The following is a 19,702-nucleotide window of genomic DNA, read 5'->3' as shown; positions in this document are numbered from 1 at the left end:
TGACCCCAAACACACCTCCAGGCTGTGTAAGGGCTATTTGACCAAGAAGGAGAGTGATGGAGTGCTGCGGCAGATGACCTGGCCTCCACAGTCACCGGACCTGAACCCAATCGAGATGGTTTGGGGTGAGCTGGACCGCAGAGTGAAGGCAAAGGGGCCAACAAGTGCTAAACACCTCTGGGAACTCCTTCAAGACTGTTGGAAAACCATTTCAGGTGACTACCTCTTGAAGCTCATGGAGAGAATGCCAAGAGTGTGCAAAGCAGTAATCAGAGCAAAGGGTGGCTATTTTGAAGAAACTAGAATATAAAACATGTTTTCAGTTATTTCACCTTTTTTTGTTAAGTACATAACTCCACATGTGTTCATTCATAGTTTTGATGCCTTCAGTGAGAATCTACAATGTAAATAGTCATGAAAATAAAGAAAACGCATTGAATGAGAAGGTGTGTCCAAACTTTTGGCCTGTACTGTATGCACACCATGATGAAGTCTAATTGCCAAAGAACTTCATAAAATAGGTCGTACTATAGTATGGAATAAAAATATCAATACAAAAGCCAAAGTATAGTATGCCATAAAAATTAATTTAAAAAATCACAGCATATCATGCCAAAAAATGTTTTAAAAAAAATTATAGTATAGCATGTCATTAAAATTTTACAGGATAGTATGTCATAAGAATGCCATAGCAAAGTATGTCATAAAAAAAGAATTAAAAAAAATATCATTATACCATGTTATTAAATATTCAAAAAATGTCTTAGTATAGTATAAATACTTCATTAAAAATGTCATAGTATAGTATGCCAAAAATATTTCACTAAAAATGTCATAGTGTAGTATGTCATAAAAATTATTTAAAATTTGTCTTACTATAGTATGTCATAAAAATTATTTAAAATTTGTCTTACTATAGTATGTCGTAAAAATTTCATAGAAATATTTGAATATATGTCATAAAAAAATCATCAAAATTTTAATTAAAAATGTCAGTGTAATATTCCATGAAAATGTCATAAAAAGGTCATAATATAGTATGTCATAAAAATTTCACTAAAATGTCATAGTATGGTATGTCATAAAAAGAATCAGAAAAATGTCATTAAAAATCTAATAGTACAGTATATGAAAAAATGTCATAGTATAGTATGTCATAAAAATGTCACTACAAATGTCATAGTGTAGTTTGTCATAAAAAATAATTTAAGAAATGTCATTGTGTCATGTCACTAAAATATGTCATAAAAATGTTATTGTATAGTATGTCATAGAAAATCATAAAAAAATAGTATAGTTTAGTATAATATTAGTATAATATGACATAAATCATCAAAAAATTTCATTAAAAATGTCATAGTATATGAAAAAATATCATAGTATAGTATGCCATTACAAAATCACAAAAATGTGATAGTATAGTACATCATAAAACAATAACTTAAAAATGTCATATTATATTATATTATGTCATAAATATTTCATCAAAATGTCAAAGTATAGTATGTCATAACATTTCCATCAAAAAATGTCATAGTATCGCATGTCATAAAAGTTTTATTAAAATGTAATAGTATGGTATGTAGAAATTGTCATAGTATAGTATGTGAGAAAAATTTCACTTCAAATGTGGTAGTGTGGTTTGTGAAATTTCATAGTTTAATATGTCATAAAAAATTTCATTAAAAAATGTCATAGTATAAAATGCCATAAAAATTTAATTGTCAAAAAATGTTATAGTATAGCATGTCATAAAAGTTTCATAAAAATGGCATAGTATAGTATGTCAAAAAAAACATCATTGTTTAGAATGCCATAAAATTTTTAATCAAAAAAGTCATAGTATCATAAAAGTTTCATAAAAATGTCTTAGTACGGTATGCCTTAAAAAATTCTGTCATGGTAAAGTATGACTTTAAAAGTGTCCTAGTATGGTATGTCATAAAAATCAAACTAAAAATGTCATAATATAGTATGTCACAAAAAATCTTACTAAAATGTCATAGTAAAGTATGTCATGAAAAATTTCATAAAAAATGTCATCGCATAGTTCGCCATAAAATTTTTATAAAAAATGTCATGTCATGATCCTGGTTTTTGTTTATATTCTGTTATCCCATGGGCTTTGCTTTGGAGTTTTCTGTTTGTTTTCCTTGTTTCATGTTATTCATTCATGTTTAATCTGCATTCTGTTTTATTTTGTTGATTCTTATGTGTTTTACTGCCTGTTGTCTATCACACCTGTCTTCATCAGTCTTGTTAGTCCTTCCCTGTTCCCAGAGTCTATCCCTTTACACTTGTTGTGACTTAGTCTTGTTTGCACCCTAGTGTTCCCATCCACACCTTTGTTGCTAGCCAGTCCCCATTTTCCTCCTTTTGCCTGTGTGCATCTACTCCAGCTGTGTCTCATTCTTGTGATAAGTTTTATCTGTATATATACCTGTGTGTTTCCCTTTGATCCTTGTCAGTCCCTATGCGTTCCATCCTATGCTCATCCCTGTGTTTTTGGTATGGTTCCCTTTTCCGTTTCCTCCCTGGTAACTTGTATTCTGTTTGGATTTTTTTTACCTTAAGTCATATAATCCCAGTTGGTTCTCAGTTGAGTTTTGGATCTTCTCTCATTGGAACATTGAGTTATCTGCTGGTTCTGGATGTTTTGTATCAGCTTTATTAAACCTCACTTTTTGTTAAACCTTAAACCTGCCTCCTGCTCTGGCTTTTGGTCCTTCCTGAACTGATCCCGGGCATGTAATAATATAGATGTCATGAAGTATTTCACTGAAAAAAGTGTCATTGTAAAGTGTGTCATAAAAAAAATAATAATAATAAAGTATGTTGATTTTGTCAGGAAAAAAGTCAGTATAGTATGTCGATTTTTTTTTAAGGAAAAAAAGGTCATAGTATAGTATGTCGATTTTTTTTTTAAGGAAAAAAAGGTCACAGTATAGTATCTCGATTTTTTTAAGGAAAAAAATGGTCATGGTATAGTATGTCGATTTTTTTCCAGAAAAAACGCATAGCATAGAATGTTATTTTTTTTATTCTTTCGGAAAAACACGTCACAGCACAGTATGTTAATTTTTTCAGGGAAAAAAAAGTCATAGTACAGTATGTAAGTCATAATATAGTATGTCAATTTTTTCACAAAAAAAGTTATAGTATACTATGTCGATTTTTTTCACAAAAAAAGTCATAGTATAGTATGTCAATTTTTTCACAAAAAAAATCATAGTATACTATGTCGATTTTTTCACAAAAAAGTCATAGTATAGTATGTCAATTTTTTCACCAAAAAAATCATAGTATACTATGTCAATTTTTTTCACAAAAAAAGTCATAGTATAGTATGTCAATTTTTTCACAAAAAAAGTCATAGTATACTATGTCGATTTTTTTCACAAAAAAAGTCATAGTATAGTATGTTGATTTTTTCACCAAAAAAATCATAGTATACTATATCAATTGTTTCACAAAAAAAGTCATAGTATAGTATGTCAATTTTTTTTCACACAACAAAATGTCATAGTATAGTATGTCGATTTTTTTCACGCACAAAAAAAGTCATAGTCTAGCATGTCAATTTTTTCACCAAAAAAATCATAGTATGTCGATTTTTTTCACACACAAAAAAAGTCATAGTATAGTATGTCAATTTTTTCACCAAAAAAATCATAGTATGTTGATTTTTTTCACAAAAAAGTCATACTATAGTATATCGATTTTTTTCAGAAAAAAATCATAGTACAATATGTTGATTTTTTTTCACATAAAAATGTCATACTATACTATGTCAATTTTTTTCACAAAATGTCATAGTATAGTACATCAATTTTTTTCAGACAAAAAAAGTCATCGTATAGTATGTCGATTTTTTTCACAAAAAAAGTCATAGTGTAGTATGTTGATTTTTTCGCACAAAAAAAGTCATAGTATAATATGTTGATTTTTTCACACACAAAAAAGTCATAGTATAGTATGTCGATTTTTTCGCACAAAAAAAGTCATAGTCTATTATGTCGATTTTTTCACACAAAAAAAGTCATAGTATAGTATGTCGATTTTTTTTCACAAAAAAAGTCATAGTATGGTATGTCGATTTTTTCGCACAAAAAAAGTCATAGTATAGTATGCTGATTTTTTCACACAAAAAAAGTCATAGTCTATTATGTCGATTTTTTCACACAAAAAAAGTCATACTATAGTATGTCGATTTTTTTCACAACAAAATGTCATAGTATAGTACGTCAATTTTTTTCAGACAAAAATTGTCATGGTATAGTATGTCGATTCTTCCAGAAAAAAAGTCATAGTGTAGTATGTCGATTTTTTTTTTTTCAGAAACAACGTCATAGTATAATATGTTGATTTTTTTTCACAAAAAAAGTCATAGTATTCTATGTTGGTTTTTTCCCCAAAAAAACCTCCTAGTATGGTATGTGTATTTTTTCTGACAAAAAGTCATACTATAGTATGTCGATTTTTTTCACAAAAAAAAAAAAGGATAGTATAGTATGTCGATTTTTTTCACATAAAAATGTCATACTATAGTGTGTGGATTTTTTTCACAAAAAAAGTCATACTATAGTATGTTGATTTTCTTCACAACAAAATGTCATAGTATAGTACGTCAATTTTTTTCAGACAAAAAAAGTCATAGTATAATATGTTGATTTTTTCACACAAAAAAGTCATAGTATAGTATGTTGATTTTTTTCACACAAAAAAGTCATAGTATAGTATGTTGATTTTTTCACACAAAAAAAGTCATAGTATAGTATGTTGATTTTTTTCACACAAAAAAGTCATAGTATAGTATGTTGATTTTTTCACACAAAAAAAGTCATAGTATAGTATGTCGATTTTTTCACACACAAAAAATCATAGTTTAGTATGTTGATTTATTCAGACAAAAAATGCCCTAGTATAGCATGTTGATTTTTTCACAACAAAAGTCATAGATTAGTGTATTGATTTTTTCAGAAAAAAAGCCATATTATAGTCTGTTGATTTCTTCACAAGAAATGTCATAGTATAGTATGTCAATTTTTTTCAGAAAAAAGTCAGTACAATATGTTGATTTTTTTCACATAAAAATGTCATACAATAGTATGTCGATTTTTTTCACAACAAAATGTCATAGTATAGGATGTCAATTTTTTTCAGGCAAAAATTGTCATGGTATAGTATGTCGATTTTTTCCACAAAAAAAGTCATAGTATAGCATGTCGATGTTTTTAACGAAAAAGTCATAGTATAGTATGTTGATTTTTTCAGAAAAAAAAGTCATAATATAGTATGTTGATTTTTTTCACAAGAAAATGTCATAGTATGCTATGTCAATTTTCTCATAATTCTCAAATATCATAGTATAGTATCTCAATTTTTCTTTTTGAAAAATAGGTCACAGTATAGTATGTTGTTTTCCTTTTCAGGAAAAAAGACATAATACAGGATGTACAAATAAACCGTAAGAGTATAGTTGTCCATAAAAATGTCCAAAAAAAAAAAAAGTATATGGTATAGTATATAGTATGGTATAGTATGTCATACCTTGTTGTGGCTCAAAAGTCAGTGGCGGATATAGCCTAAATGGCGCCCTGGGCGACACCCCCCTATGGTGCCCCTACTCCAAGGGCTTTCAGGCAACAATTTGATATGTGCTGCAGGAATCCTGCCAGGCCCCAGGAGAGGAGGTTGGACAGGCTGGGGAGGACTTGTAGTAGAGTATTTTCATAGTGCTGCTTTTTCTTAAAGGATTTTTAAAGCCAATTGATGAAAAAAGGTCTCACACAATTTTATACAAAACTATGCTTTATTTCAAAAACATTTGCAATTCAATCCACAAATATGAAATAAGCACCAAAGTATAACCCTTTACATCATGAATAATATAAATTTTGCTTTTGTTATTTATATTTCTCACTGATAGAAGCTGCACCACAGCAGCAGACGCTTTATTCAGGAGTCTAACTGTAGATGCAAATGACCTCCACTATGCTCGAGTGGCACTATAATGGCTTTGGTAACAAGGTTAAATATTCATTCAAACATAAGATACCATGATAAAAGCGCAGCGACATAATAAAACAACTTTAGAAGATTACATTTAAGCTTACCTTCATTTAAGGCACAAATATTAAAAACAAAACATGCTCAAATTTTAGATAAAAAATTTACAACATATTAAAAACATGTTTGGATGTTATCTGCGTTCATAATAGAAGTTTTAAAATCCACAAAGCTCTATATTAAATACCAGACATGTGGGAATGACACATTTGGTAATAATAAAAATACAACGGATGACATCACTGATTGTCACCTGTAGGCTCTTGGTGACTGATGGTGTTAGATTCTTGTTCCAAGTCCACAGAACAAACCCACAGTCCAGTTTTGCCCACAGTCTCGCCTCACTGAGGCTTCTACTGTTAGAGGAGGTGTTCTACTGAGCCGGCTCGGTCTTGTTCTTCTTATTCAGGACTTTGCGGAGGCTCTCAGGCATCAGGTAGGGCCTCTCTGCGCTGCCGTCGTTCCTCTCAAGGTCCTCCACTGCAAAGAGAGTCAATAAAACAGTATTAAGGTCATGAGAGCTTCAGAGACACGTAAATGAGGACCAAGCTTCACAATTAATATTCATAACTAGTAAATCTGAAGGATGAAGTTAATTTGGTTTTGTTTTTAGCTGAGAAGAAAAAAACATTTATAGCTTCAATCGTTCAGACAATCACCAACAACATGCATCCATGTAAAGGATCTTTTGAAGTGGGGTTGTGTGAGGTACTTTTCCATAGTTAGTGGTAGGTTTGGAGACGCAGGCTGGAGTACCGCCTCAGAAGCTAAGCAATGTACTGCTGTTGAGGGGGCAGCAACAAAGCGTGTTCCAGCCACCGAAATGAATCCATATCACATCAAGTGTACGCTACATTTAAAGTATTTTTGCTTTTTTTCTTGCTGATAAGACTCCAATTTCCGATGAGATACCTACCCAGTTAAATCGCTTTCTTTATAGCCAGACTCCATTGAGGAAAATAGTGATTTAACATCACTGAACACAGGAGTTTCTGGTCTACCGCTGCCTCGATCAGTTGGCTAGTTTCTGTTATTGTGTGACTTTGGTGAGTCTGAACTCACCCCTAAACACCAAAGTCATACGGTAACACAAATTAACTAACCAAGGCAGCGGTAGACCAGCAGCTCCTGTGTTCAGAGATGTTAAACCATTGCTTTTCTAAATGGAGTCTGGCTTTAAAGAGAGTGATTTATCAGGGCCAGTTTCCCTTTGGAAAATCACCGTCTGACAGCAAGAAAAAAAGCAAAAATACTCTAAATGTGCTAAAAGTGATATTGATTTATTTTGGTGGGTAAAATTCGTTGTGTGCAGCAGTACATTACTTAGCCTTCCTGTCAGCACTCAAGCCTGCTTCTCCAAACTGGGGGCATGCCGACCGCCATCTACTGCAGATAAAACACTGAATGTGGATGAGTACCTCATACGACCCCACTATAAAAAAAACCCCCATAACTATCCCTTTAAATTACTTAGCTCGAGACTTGTCGCCTCAAAAACTGTTTATTTACCCAAGTTTACTGCCAAGTACAGAGAACTTAATTCAAAACTACATTGCTTTTACAGAAACTTCAACCTAAGAGAGTACAAAGCTTCAAGAAAATCAGCAGTATTCATTTACACAGATAAAAACCTGTTTGGCGTGAACACAAATTAAAGTGCATCAATAGTGCAGCATACTAAAGACGTAACACTGACGATCATGTGGTTCTGATTGCATAATCTGTAAACAACTTTAAGTCAAAATGTGCAAACAGACCCGACGTTAACGCTGTAAATTAGGCACATGAACGGCTTCAAGTTTATATTGGCCAGTGGCAGTGTAGTGGGAGGGGCTACTGAAAGGCTCAAACGGAGTAAAGATTTCAGACAGAGTTTCCAACATGTTCAAGAGTAACATTAAGACATGAGGCGCATAGTGCCTCATGTCATCTAGCTTTTTTTCCCATCGTTCAATCAGATGATTTGAGAGGCGGGCCTTCTGTGGTTGCCACGACAACAAGTTAACAGTTGGCAAACAATGGAGGAGAAACTGGTGGTAGTGGTTGCTGGATACCCAGAGCTATACGGCCTGACGATAGACAGCAGGGTGTCAAACTGCCCCTGAGTCACCCTAAAATATGCCTGGAAACGTCCATCATGGAGGAGAAGCTCCTGGACCAACTGGTGGTGCTCCCCATGACCCACCCTCTTTCTTAGGGTCTCATGTACCCACACAGATCTCTGTTTATCTGCTGACAGCCTCTCACCCTCAACCAGAGCTACAGACAGCACCCTCTGCCTCAACATGTCAGCAGCTACACACTGATTACTGTGAAATAATTAAAACAAATAAATGGTGGATTGATTACACAGAAGGGTTAGGGTAGGAGGTGACGGGGTGGTTGCCTGGCAACAATAAAAAGGCGCAGCAGGCATTTTTTAACTAGTGGCATTCAATAAAAAATAAAAATAAAACAAGTAACAGTACGAAGGAATGCAAACACAAATTGTGTCAACTGAGATTCTTCAGGGGTGGCCCTTCAGATTACGACCCCCAGTAGCAGAAATGGCGGACGCTGGAACAATTAAAGTACCTGTGTAAACTGTGGTAACTTCTAGGCCCTGAGGAAAACGAAAAGTGATCTGTAGGTCTCTTCATCAGCGGTGCCAATTATAATACCACTTAGAAACACGAGTTAAAAAGTTGTCTGTTTCCACTTTAAGGACAGATAAGGTAAAAAGAAATATGCACCACTCAGGTGTGAATAAAGGAAACACTGAATCTCCACTTTAAGGCCTGGTGTTCTGCAACAGTCAGCCTCTGTGAGATGAGTTGGAGAGAATCCTTTAAGTCCGAGTTAAGATTTCCTTGAGAAAAAAAAATTCAGTTGCAAAAAACATCGATTAGTCTTTCCCTTAAGGCTTCCTTAAAATGTTTACTTAAGGTTTTATGTTTTTCTCCTTATCTTGGTCTTATAGATAGATAGATTTATCTAGCCTTAAGGAAAAGAGGCTTCCTCAAAATGTTTATGTTTATACTTAAGGCATTGCTTGTTAAACGGTTGCACAAAGAACCTTAGTGACCAAAGTAAGGACAACAAACATGAAGTACCTCTGACTCCATCTTAACCGCAACATGGGTGATTTTATGGAGATAAATGGGAAAAATTAAGGCAATCTGAGGAGAGTATTCCACGGGACGATGGACACACTTCATGATGAGCAGCTGATTTTACACTAAGTTTTCCCAGATGTCAATTTATGATTGTGACCATCTGGGTTTGCATCATTAAACTTTCCCAAAGCTGCGCTCTTCAGCCCCTTTACAATGAATGATTGCTCTGTGGTTTTATGCAACAGGATCTTTCCACTCAGTTATTGGCGAGGTATTTCATGTCAGCCTTAAGTGTCATACTTAAGGAGCAAATTCAAGGTGCTTTGTGCAACTTGCCCCAGCTCCTTACTCTCATAACTCAAAACAGGCTTTAACTTGAACAGTTAAAAAAGTGTTACATGAGTTTCGTTATGCCTGTAAATCTAACTACAGTGTCTCTGCCCACAAAACTCCTCTTCTCTAAGCTGTGTCCTCGTCCTGATCCTGAGCCTGCTGTTGTTTCAACTGGATGTCTTCGTTGTCCTGTTGCGGAGCAGAATTCGGAGGCGGATCCTCGGCAGCGTTCTTCCACAGAATCTCATGAAGAGTTGAGGACATGTAATAAGGCCTTGCGGCTGAACCATCATTGCGCTCCAGGTCTTCACCTTAGTGTGTGAATGGTGTGTGTGTGTGTGTTTTGTACGTGTCAGTGGATGGAACAGAAAATTAGTTTTGAAATCAAGGTTAAAATAAAAGGGTGTTATAGGGCCAGTAAGGAAGAGAAAGGGGAGGTGGTGAATTGTGGGAAAAAGGAGACAAAAAGAGAAAGAAAGTCAAATAGCAAGCAAGCAAAGGCACCCAAAGGCATTTCAGATTATTGAAAAGCCCCGTTTCCACCAAACACTTTCAGTATGGTACCTTTGGAACCAAGAGTAACCCTTCAGACATGGTACATAGACCCTAGCGTTTCCATCGCAAACTGTACTCTTAAATGTGGGCGGGGTTGTTGTCACTGACTGCTTCATCCAGCACTCACTGTATCGGTCTGCACCTCCCTTATCATCCACAGAACGGGGTTGGACGCTGACATTTTCAGAACAAAGTAAAACAGGCTGCAGTAAGAGTCTCTCTCCATGGGATATTTAAAAATAGCGGGTTTGTGCATTTAGTCCTTCTCAGGCAAGCTCAGGGGTTTAGCGTTGCCGTAGCTACAGGAACGACGATCTACGACGCTTTTTTTCCTCCAAGTGAGGATTAGAATATATGCAGTTCACATAACTTCATGCGACCTGAACTTTTATTTGGCATGCATTTTTAATTTTCCTAGCTATGGGATCAGTAGGATCCGATAAGTTTTGAAAAATAACCATCGTCATTAATAATTAAGTCCCAATGTCCTTGAACCTGTACTCTCTAATTAAGAGTGTCTTAGCTTCTTACTGTTGCTAAAATTGGTCAAATTTGTTGCCATATCAAACAACAAACATTATAAATCATAAATTAAAAAGTTTAAACCATAATACGTGATCAGGTTTTGGACATTGTCCACTTTTGTGTCGGGATCGGCTGCAGACTGACGTGGCAGAGATGGCTGCCATCTTGTTTTTACATGGATTAGTGTATTGAGGTCTTTCCACCACTAGATGGCACAAAAGGTCTAAGTTAAGTAGAATGAAGTATGAGGTCAAGTCAATGAACAGACTGCAGTGTTCACAGCTCCACCTTTTAGTACCAGATCTGTGTGCTAGGTACCCCAACAGAGGGGGGACCAAACATGGGGACGGGACAGAACGGTTCCATTGGTACCATCCACAACTTTTCACAGTGGAGATGGAAAAAAAGTGCACCGAACTAAACTGAACCGTACCAAACTGATTGGTGGAAACGGGGCTAAAGTTAACAGTCCAACACCAAGCAGAAGCAAACTTCAGATTAACACACTGTAAGCCACAGACTGTTATATTGAAATGGTGGTGACATTTGTAAAGTGGCACATCATATTCATGCAATTTAGAATTAGTGACAGCCCAACACCAAAAGCAATGTGAGACTAGAAGAAGTGAGGAAAGTTTTCATTCAGCTGAAAACATTTTATGTATTTTCTTTAATGCAACAGATCTGTAATGTTGGTTTATTTCACGTGGAGTCCATCTGACACTGGACACTCTAGAAGTAATAATACATTGAAGGCAATAATGACTGAGGAGGTGCTACTTACAGAAACAGAGGAAAAGCGTGTCCACACACATGGCGTACACACTGAAGAATCCATGGGCGATGAGGTAGGAGCCAATCACCACAGTCTGGTGACAACAACAAGAACCGTAAGTGCATGTTTCATTCATCACGTACATAAAGCAACATCATGGATCAGTTGTTCCTGGGGGAAGGAAGGACCAGCACACTCACCAGGATGGGTACCCAGTAGTAGTGGAGATGCGGAGCTGTGTTCTCAAAGGCCTTCACTCGCCCAGAGAAGAAGAAGAAGGCAAAGACTCCTGCGGCAGAAAGACCATGAAAAGTCACATTCTGTGGGGTCGCTGTCACACACTTTTAAACTGTTTTTTAATCAGGGGAAATACCCTCACAGATGTGCATTTGTGTTACCATGGTTACATGTTTGCATTTGCATAAAAAGGTTATGGGATCAATTACGAGATCACGGACAGATTTAACGATCAGCAGATGGATTAGTTATTGGTTTAGCTGTTGAAATGATGATGAAGTCACATGTCTATCATAAAATCCTGTGACTGTTTGTTTGCGTTCACACAACAAACGAACCTCATCAGAGTCCGTTTGGAAGCGGACAGAGACCCACCTTTTCGAGCGGTCTTGGTTCGACTGTTTGGTCTGCACCAAGAGTTGATTGACAGCTTTTACAGCAGCCCAAACAAACCAAACTAACTGCGCAAACGGACCTAAGTTCATTTCAACTGAGTTAAGTGTGATGTATAAACGTCTAATGATGAAGCTCAGTTGCATCAATAACCCCACTGATACATTCAGATGAACTTGATTTCATTTGAGGAGAAATCCAAAAATCATGCCGATAAGCATCAATGCTCGCACTATATTACATGCATTCTCTTCAGGAAAATGCCTCTCTATTCTAAAATACTGTTGTTTCATTTAAAAAAAAGTGTATGAAGAATAAGGGTGAAGTAAACAGACTCACCTACGAGCCCAACGATGAGCAGTTTGCCCAAAAACAAGAGGAAATCTGTCACTTTGTCCAAGACAGCCACCCTGAGGGATCAAAGAGAATCATTTAAGCTTTGTAAAACAGAGACTGCTGACCAAATCAAATTAATCAGGAAAAAAAAACACATATATATTTGTGCAAAACTGTACAATCCCAAACCCCACTCACCTGACCATGTTCCTCATGAGGAGTAAGAAGGCATCTCTGGCAGAGGTGCAAAAGTTTTTGCCATAAATCGCCACCTAGAGGCCAAATTCACTCATTACATTCAAATACGTCAACATCACCAATAATAACGACTTTCTATTTTAATGATGGGTACAGCACAGTGAAATAAAGGAATAAACCACACACCATGATGTAGGCGTTTCTGTTAAGGAACTTGACGAATTTCTCCAGACACCAGAAGCAGCACTTCAGACAGCACAACAGGAACTTGGTACACTTATTTTGGGCTCCTGTGAACGACATGGTGATCGACAGATGGGTGAATATTAACCAACACTGGAGACTCCCAGGTGCATGCATTAGGATGGTGTTTTTCAAATGGGGGGAAGGGTACTCCTATCTAATTGAAAAAAATATCAGTCATGCATAATTCCTAAAATTTTCAATAAAAAAATGTAAATTTGACATAAAGCAGCACCTCAGACTTATTTTCATTGACAATAATCTGTTGATTATATTCTTAATTAATTGATTAGTTGTTTGGTCTATAAAATGGCAGAAAATGGTGAAAAATGTCGATCAATGTTCCCAAAAGCTTTAGACAACCTCCACGAATGTCTTGTTTTGTCCACAACACAAGGTTTTTCAGTTTACTGTCACAGGGGAGTAAAGAAAACAGAATATATTCACATTTTAGAAGCTGGAATCAAACATTTTTTCTTAAAAAAAAAAAAGACTCAAACTGATGAATCGATTAACAATGTAGTTGTCGATTAATTTAATAGCTGACAACAAATCAAACCGTTGCACCTCAGGTTCGATAAAGCACATTATATATTCAATATTCCTGTTTTCAAATGCAATCATTTACTGCCTGAAGTTTATATTTGTTCACTGCGTCTTTCTACCAAAAATATTTGTGCTGGTCAGGTGGTACTCAGTTGAAAAATATTTCCATGGGGATGAATTATTCTAAAAAGTTTGAGAACCTCTGCATTAGAAGGTAGTTACTTGAGTACAGATTCATAACTGACTGTGCATATTATGAATTTAACAATCAGAAATAAATGCTGGTCAACAACAGAAACAGACCTTTCAGCTTGTGGTCCAGATACTCCAGCAAAACCCTGATGATCTGAATGATTGAGAGGATCAGAGAGCCAAACGCCAGAGTACCTGTATGATACCTGAAACAAGATACAAGTGACATTCAAGCAAGATACACAAACAGCCTCTGTTACCTGTTGGATGTTAGTATGAAGACTTCCTCAACACACCTGAGAGATCTGCCCAGGGCAGAAAACACGGGGAAGGCAGGCATGTCGTCCGGTTTAACAAAGGCCCAGTAGTACGAGGAAAAGGCCCCGGCCAGGGTCATCTGTCCCAGAGCCGTGACAAAGTTGGCACACCAGAAGAAGAGGAAGACGTTGTAGAACTGTAGGCCGATCAGGTATTTGTGGTAAACAGTCTCTCCGCCGTAGAAGGCAAAAAGGCACTCGGATTCAGGGCACTGCTTTTTCTCCAGACTGGTCGAGAAGTTCTGAACAAAGACACAGATTATAAAGAGACGTCATATATACACTCAAAACATCCACAAAATTTCTATAGAACGAGATGGAAGCATAAATATTCAGTCAATTCGAGCATTGTGTTGGATCAATGAAGTCTGTTAAAATGTCCAAAAAGTAGAATCAAAAGTGAAAAAAATGTAAACTAAAAATTGGGGTTCAAACGTCAATGTAAGGATAACTAAAGAACAACAAAGTTGTCTAAAAACTGTAGTAAGATTAAAAAGTACGGAGTCAAAGGAGTGCCATAAGAAGTAATAAATCTGTAAAACATTTTTTTTTTTTGAAAATATAAAGATAAAAATAAACTAATAAATTCAAAAGGTGGAAATATAAGAGAAATAAATAAAAGAATTAATAAATGAAAAGCTGGAAATTAACAACAGAATAAATAATTAAATTAAAAAAGAAATATACAACGAAATAAAAGAATAAATAAAGAAAAATAAAAGAATAAATAAATAAACAAAAATGTTGAAAGGAAAGAAAATAAATAAAATAATAAATAAGTAAATAAAAAATAAATAAAGAATAAGTAAGTAAATAAAAACATGTGGAAATTAGGAAATATTAAATAAGATAAGTAAATACAAAATGTGGAAAGTAAATAAAAATAAAAATAAGAAAGTATAATAATTATAATTAGTAAAAAATATGAAAATATTAAGAATAAATAAAAATAAAATTATATCTGGAAAAATAAACACAAATGACAAATATAAAAGAGTAATTGTAAGCATTTTAATTTATTTTTATATTACTATTTACTTATTTATTTACGTATATATTTAATCTAAATATTTTAAAAATGTGTAGTTATTTTTTGCATATAACTTACTCTTTTTTTCTGTATATATCGTTTATTTTTTCTGTATTTATTTTATCCCTTTATTTTTCCTTATTCTTTTCTCTTTTACTTTTCCTTGATGGGTCATGCTGGAGGTAGACAGGACACGGACTTGTGCAGGTGCAGTGTGATTGTGGTAACATTTTGAATAAGAAGAAAACATCATGGCAGAAGCGGAAAAAGATTTACGGGGAGGTGTCCAACAAGTTCTTTCAACACTTGCTCAGTACTCCTAAAGGAGTAGCAAAAGCAATTATAACAAATAAAGTGAGAACTCACCGCGGGGTCACAGGTTTTTCTCGAGTGGTCGCACACTGTCTCATTGAAAATCTTGTAGACGGGTTCATTAGAGGTAGACAAGAAGCTGATCAGCTCAGTGAAGGATGGTCATGAGGACTTTAAAGGACTACAAATCCCAGTATCATTAAACACCCCACTAATATGACATTACATACATTCTGCCTGTTAGATGTGTCCTACTTGATCCTGACATGCTCTGACATCATGCACACATGGGCAATGATAACCTCACAAGATCTGACAGGACGTAAATATGTCTTTGACTTCCTGTATATTCTTTAAAGGCTGCTGGAAATAAAGCATCTTTGCTGGAAACTGTCCGACTTGACGGCAGCTTTCTGCCCCCGCCCCCTGCTGCCTCCGCCTGGTGAGGCGCAGTTCATCTCAAACGAGCCTGATGACTCTGACTGACAGTAAGTTGGAAGGATACACAGCAGTAACTGCCCAGTAGGCAATGACCATGGCCAGGAGCAAGAACGTGAACAGTGGGTAGAAAAGAGAAGACATCACGTGTCCGATGGCTCTGTTAACACAACATCACAACCGTCGTCAAAGTGCCATTAATCATTAATTATTAGTCAAATGAATTCTATGTCAGAACAGTTTAGCATCTTAACTGTCATTGATCTGTTTTTCCATCCCTCCTTCCCTACTGCTCTAATGTGAAGTCTGACCTGCTGGCTTCTTTGATGAGAGCGATGGCAATGAGGAGCCTCTTCCTGAGGAAGATGAGCACAAGGATGATGATGAGCTCCAAAATGGCCAGGATAATCACTATAGGAGAGGAGTGGCAGAGGGAGAGGTCATATGGTTGTCCCCATTTTACAGCAACATGTCAGACAGGGTGTCTACAGGTATCAGACTCTATAATATAATGCTTTTACAGCTCTTAAACCAAATTTAAGACTTATTTTTGGACAAATCACCTTTTTCCCTTTTCAGTCATTTCAAGTAAACATAAAGGTTAAGTAGTATAAAAGTCCTTAGGAAGGTTTTATGCAGGAAAATGGTTATTCAGGATAATCTACATTTTGCCAACAGGTAAGTGCAAGTACACACTCACCTGCCACTTTATTAGGTACACCTGTTCATCTGCTCGCTAGTCTGAGTGGGCAGAAGTTCGCTGCATAGATCAGCCTCTCATTGGGCGGAAGGAGCCACCCGCTGAAGTCCCGCCCTACCACCTCCGGTTGCATAGCAGTTTAACACGTCCTTTACTAACTTTTGCGGTGTTTGATCTTGCAGGGATGTAGCCATTTTTCTGCCATGGTTCGCGTCCTGTAGGTGATATTTTTGTGGGCGTGTTACACCAAAACCTGTTTCCCCCCTGGCAATAGTTTTGCAAGCGCACTGTTGCTGCGGCACCACCCAGAACGATTGTGATTGGTTGAAAGAAATAAAAAAAAAACCCGGGGTGTTTTTTTTCTCCAATCTTATAGTGAGAGTCAGTGAGACTATCTGCTCGCTAACACAAACAGCTAATCGGCCAATCACACGGCAGCAACTCAACACATTTAGGCATGTAGACATGGTGAAGACGACCTGCTGAAGTTCAAACTGAGCATCAGAACGATGAAGAAAGGTGATTTAAGTTACTTTGAACGTGGCATGGCTGTTGGTACCACAAACTGGGATTTTCACACACAGCCATCTCTAGGGTTTACAGAGGATGGTCCCAAAAAGAGAAAATATCCAGTGAGCCAAAAAGCCTTGTTGATGCCAGAGGTCAGAGGAGAATGGCCAGACTGGTTCAAGATGATAGAAAGGCAACAGGAAGTCAAATAACCACTGGTTCCAACCAAGGTCTGCAGAAGACCATCTCTGAAGCAACAACACCTTGTCCAACCTTGAAGCAGATGGGCTACAGCAGCAGGAGACCACACCAGGTGCCACTCCTGTCAGCTAACAACAGGAAACTGAGGCTACAGTTCACACAGGCTCACCAAAACTGGACAATAGAAGATTGGAAAACGTTGCCTGGTCTGATGAGTCTGGATTTCTGCTGCCACATTCAGATGGTAGGGTCAGAATTTGGCGTCATGGATCCATCCTGCCTTGCATCAACGGTTCAGGCTGCTGCTGGTGGTGTAATGGTGTGGGGGAGATTTTCTTAGTACCAGCTGAGCATGGTTTAAACACCACAGCCTACCTGAGTATTGTTGCTGAGCGTGTCCATCCCTTTATGACCACAGTGTACCCATCTTCTGATGGCTACTTCCAGCAGGATAACGCACCATGTCACAAAGCTCACATCATCTCAAACATGACAATGAGTTCACTGTACTCCAATGGCCTCCACAGTCACTAGATCTCAGTCCAATAGAGCACCTTTGGGATGTGCTGGAACGGGAGATTCTCATCATGGACGTGCAGCCGACAAATCTGCAGCAACTGTGTGATGTCATCATGTCATTATGGACCAAAATCTCTGAGGAATGTTTCCAGCACCTTGTTGAATCTATGACACCAAGAATTAAGGCAGTCCAACGCAGTACTGACATGGTGTACCTGATAAAGTGGCCACTGAGCGTAAATTTAGACAGTAATAGTTTCAATGGCAGGTTTAAAGATTTGTAACAACAGAAATGGCTTTTATGCAGAAGAGCTTGACTAATTTTGTCAAAAATGAATGTGATAAAAATGTTTTTGGCAATTAATTTAATTTTAATTTTAAGATTTTTTTAAGAATCCTGCAGACACCCTGGTCAGAATAAATCACATGGATTATGTGTTGTATACTGACTGAAGGCCAGCCAGGTCTGTCTGATCTGCAGGTAGACGGTGAAGTCAGTCTGGAAGCCCAGTTCCTGTAGAGTCACATCAGAGCCTGCCTCTCCTTTCAGAGCAGCATACTCCATGTAGCAGTGGAAGATACCTAAACAGCAAATAACAAACACACAGCACAAACATGACTCTTTAAAAATGTCAATAGTAAGTAACTGGAGTTTTATATGAAAAAGGAAACATTTTTAAAATAATGTAAAGGGCCTGAACGAATACACAGGTCTTTTCCAGAAAGCAGGTCCAGTGAAAACTCTGACTCCACTCTCTCTGCGGTTACTCAAGATAATCTACAGACCTTGTTGTGAGCAGTTTCATGTAGGAACTATTTTCGTTCTACCAAACTACACCCACCAACCGTATCACTACGCAGAAGGAAGCGTGCATCATCATGGACAAGAGGCTAGTGCTCGTGACAGCGTAATAACATTCTCCTCAGCTGAGCTGTAACGTTAGCTAGCTCAGTGGTGCTAGGTGAGCTAGCAGCAGGTACCTTGCACTCTACTTACGAACAGGCTACACGAAGGTAAGCCAGTAGGATAGTTGATGATCCATCCCATGTTCTAAGGTGTGCAGATTTTCTCCTTAGTCATTAGTTCAAGGTCCACACACCATCAGAGTGGACATGGGAAATTTACAAAGCATGAATTGCGCATGACCTGCAACTGCTACCTGCCCCATCTGAAGGTCCATGTCACAAAATATATTGGGCGGATTATATTATGACACAAACACGCCCATAAAGTTTTCAGCTGAGTGCAGTTGGTCCTTTTTTGTGTCCCACTGTTATTATACACGTGACCAAGTATAAATGTTGCCTCTGCGGCAAGAGCACAACAGGCAGAGCAATGACAGAGAGAAACAGACCACTGAAATGTTTTAGACTGTGAGCTGCAGGTCCTGACCAACGAGCTGCAGAGGCATTACTCAAAACTTCAGGCAAAGAATTCAAACTTGACAGACAAACGGTATTTGGGTCAGTGCTGGGTGTGACACACCTTATGAATGTGCTTCAGTTACCACCAGCTCTCTGAAGACTCTGATAATTTCACTGTAACTGTGTGCGGTGGGAGTACGGATGGGCGTTTAAAGTAATTTCTTTATTCAAGTACTCGCTTTAATCTATTATCAAGTACTTAGGGGAAAAAAGTAACGTAAGAATAGGGTCTGAGATGAGCACCCAAGTGAAAATGTGGGAGAGGAGAGGATACGTCTACCTCTCTTTGCTACAGATAGACCATAGAAATTAGCTACGATACAGAAGTTTAACGTTACATGGGAGATGTTTGCGTGTCCCTGTGATCTTGGGAGCTGTGTTATTCAAGTGCAAATAGCTCTTGGTAAAGTCTCCCAAAGCAAAGTGGCCCCAGAGCAGACTAAAGCCTAGTTCACATTACATAATTTTCACCGTTATTTTGACGATCTTGAGAGTCACCTTGGGTCGGATGTGAGTCAGCAGATAGTCTGCCACGACGAGTCCTCATGTGTGAACAAGCCTACGAGCAAGCCGCCCCCTCGTCTGTGACTGGGACTGGATATCTGGCATGCTAGAAAACTGGAGAAGTGTGACATGACTGACAAAGAGCATCAGCCAATGAGAGGCGGGACATGTCCCACGTCAGCACGCAGGAGGACAGAAGAAATGTGAGGAGGACAAGCCACAGGGTTGCCACTTGCCAGGTCCGCTTAT

General features: G+C 37.2%; 1 protein-coding gene across 3 annotated transcripts in view; it reads right to left on the bottom strand.

Annotated features, from left to right (window-relative positions):
- Positions 1 to 5,793: 5,793 nt before the first annotated feature.
- LOC125879902 (choline transporter-like protein 2) overlaps positions 5,794 to 19,702 on the bottom strand; it is a 35,355-nt gene continuing 21,446 nt past the window's right edge. For 2 of the 3 annotated variants that reach the window (XM_049562058.1, XM_049562057.1), the window contains exons 11-22: positions 17,975 to 18,106; positions 15,906 to 16,005; positions 15,662 to 15,754; positions 15,211 to 15,295; positions 13,794 to 14,056; positions 13,609 to 13,703; positions 12,703 to 12,806; positions 12,517 to 12,590; positions 12,322 to 12,392; positions 11,553 to 11,641; positions 11,362 to 11,446; positions 5,794 to 6,549 (exon numbers count right to left, since the gene is read on the bottom strand). In XM_049562058.1, coding sequence (XP_049418015.1) covers positions 6,443 to 6,549; positions 11,362 to 11,446; positions 11,553 to 11,641; positions 12,322 to 12,392; positions 12,517 to 12,590; positions 12,703 to 12,806; positions 13,609 to 13,703; positions 13,794 to 14,056; positions 15,211 to 15,295; positions 15,662 to 15,754; positions 15,906 to 16,005; positions 17,975 to 18,106 — 1,298 coding nt within the window. In that variant the 3' untranslated portion in view covers positions 5,794 to 6,442. Of the gene's footprint in view, positions 6,550 to 8,898; positions 9,809 to 11,361; positions 11,447 to 11,552; positions 11,642 to 12,321; positions 12,393 to 12,516; positions 12,591 to 12,702; positions 12,807 to 13,608; positions 13,704 to 13,793; positions 14,057 to 15,210; positions 15,296 to 15,661; positions 15,755 to 15,905; positions 16,006 to 17,974; positions 18,107 to 19,702 lie in introns of those variants that run through there. The other variant, XM_049562059.1, reaches the window with a different exon arrangement.

This window comes from Epinephelus fuscoguttatus, linkage group LG19 (genome assembly GCF_011397635.1).
Source record: "Epinephelus fuscoguttatus linkage group LG19, E.fuscoguttatus.final_Chr_v1".
In the NCBI taxonomy this organism is placed as follows: domain Eukaryota; kingdom Metazoa; phylum Chordata; class Actinopteri; order Perciformes; family Serranidae; genus Epinephelus; species Epinephelus fuscoguttatus.
The sequence above is the reverse complement of the archived record's forward strand: the minus strand, read 5'-3'. Positions and strand labels throughout refer to the sequence as shown.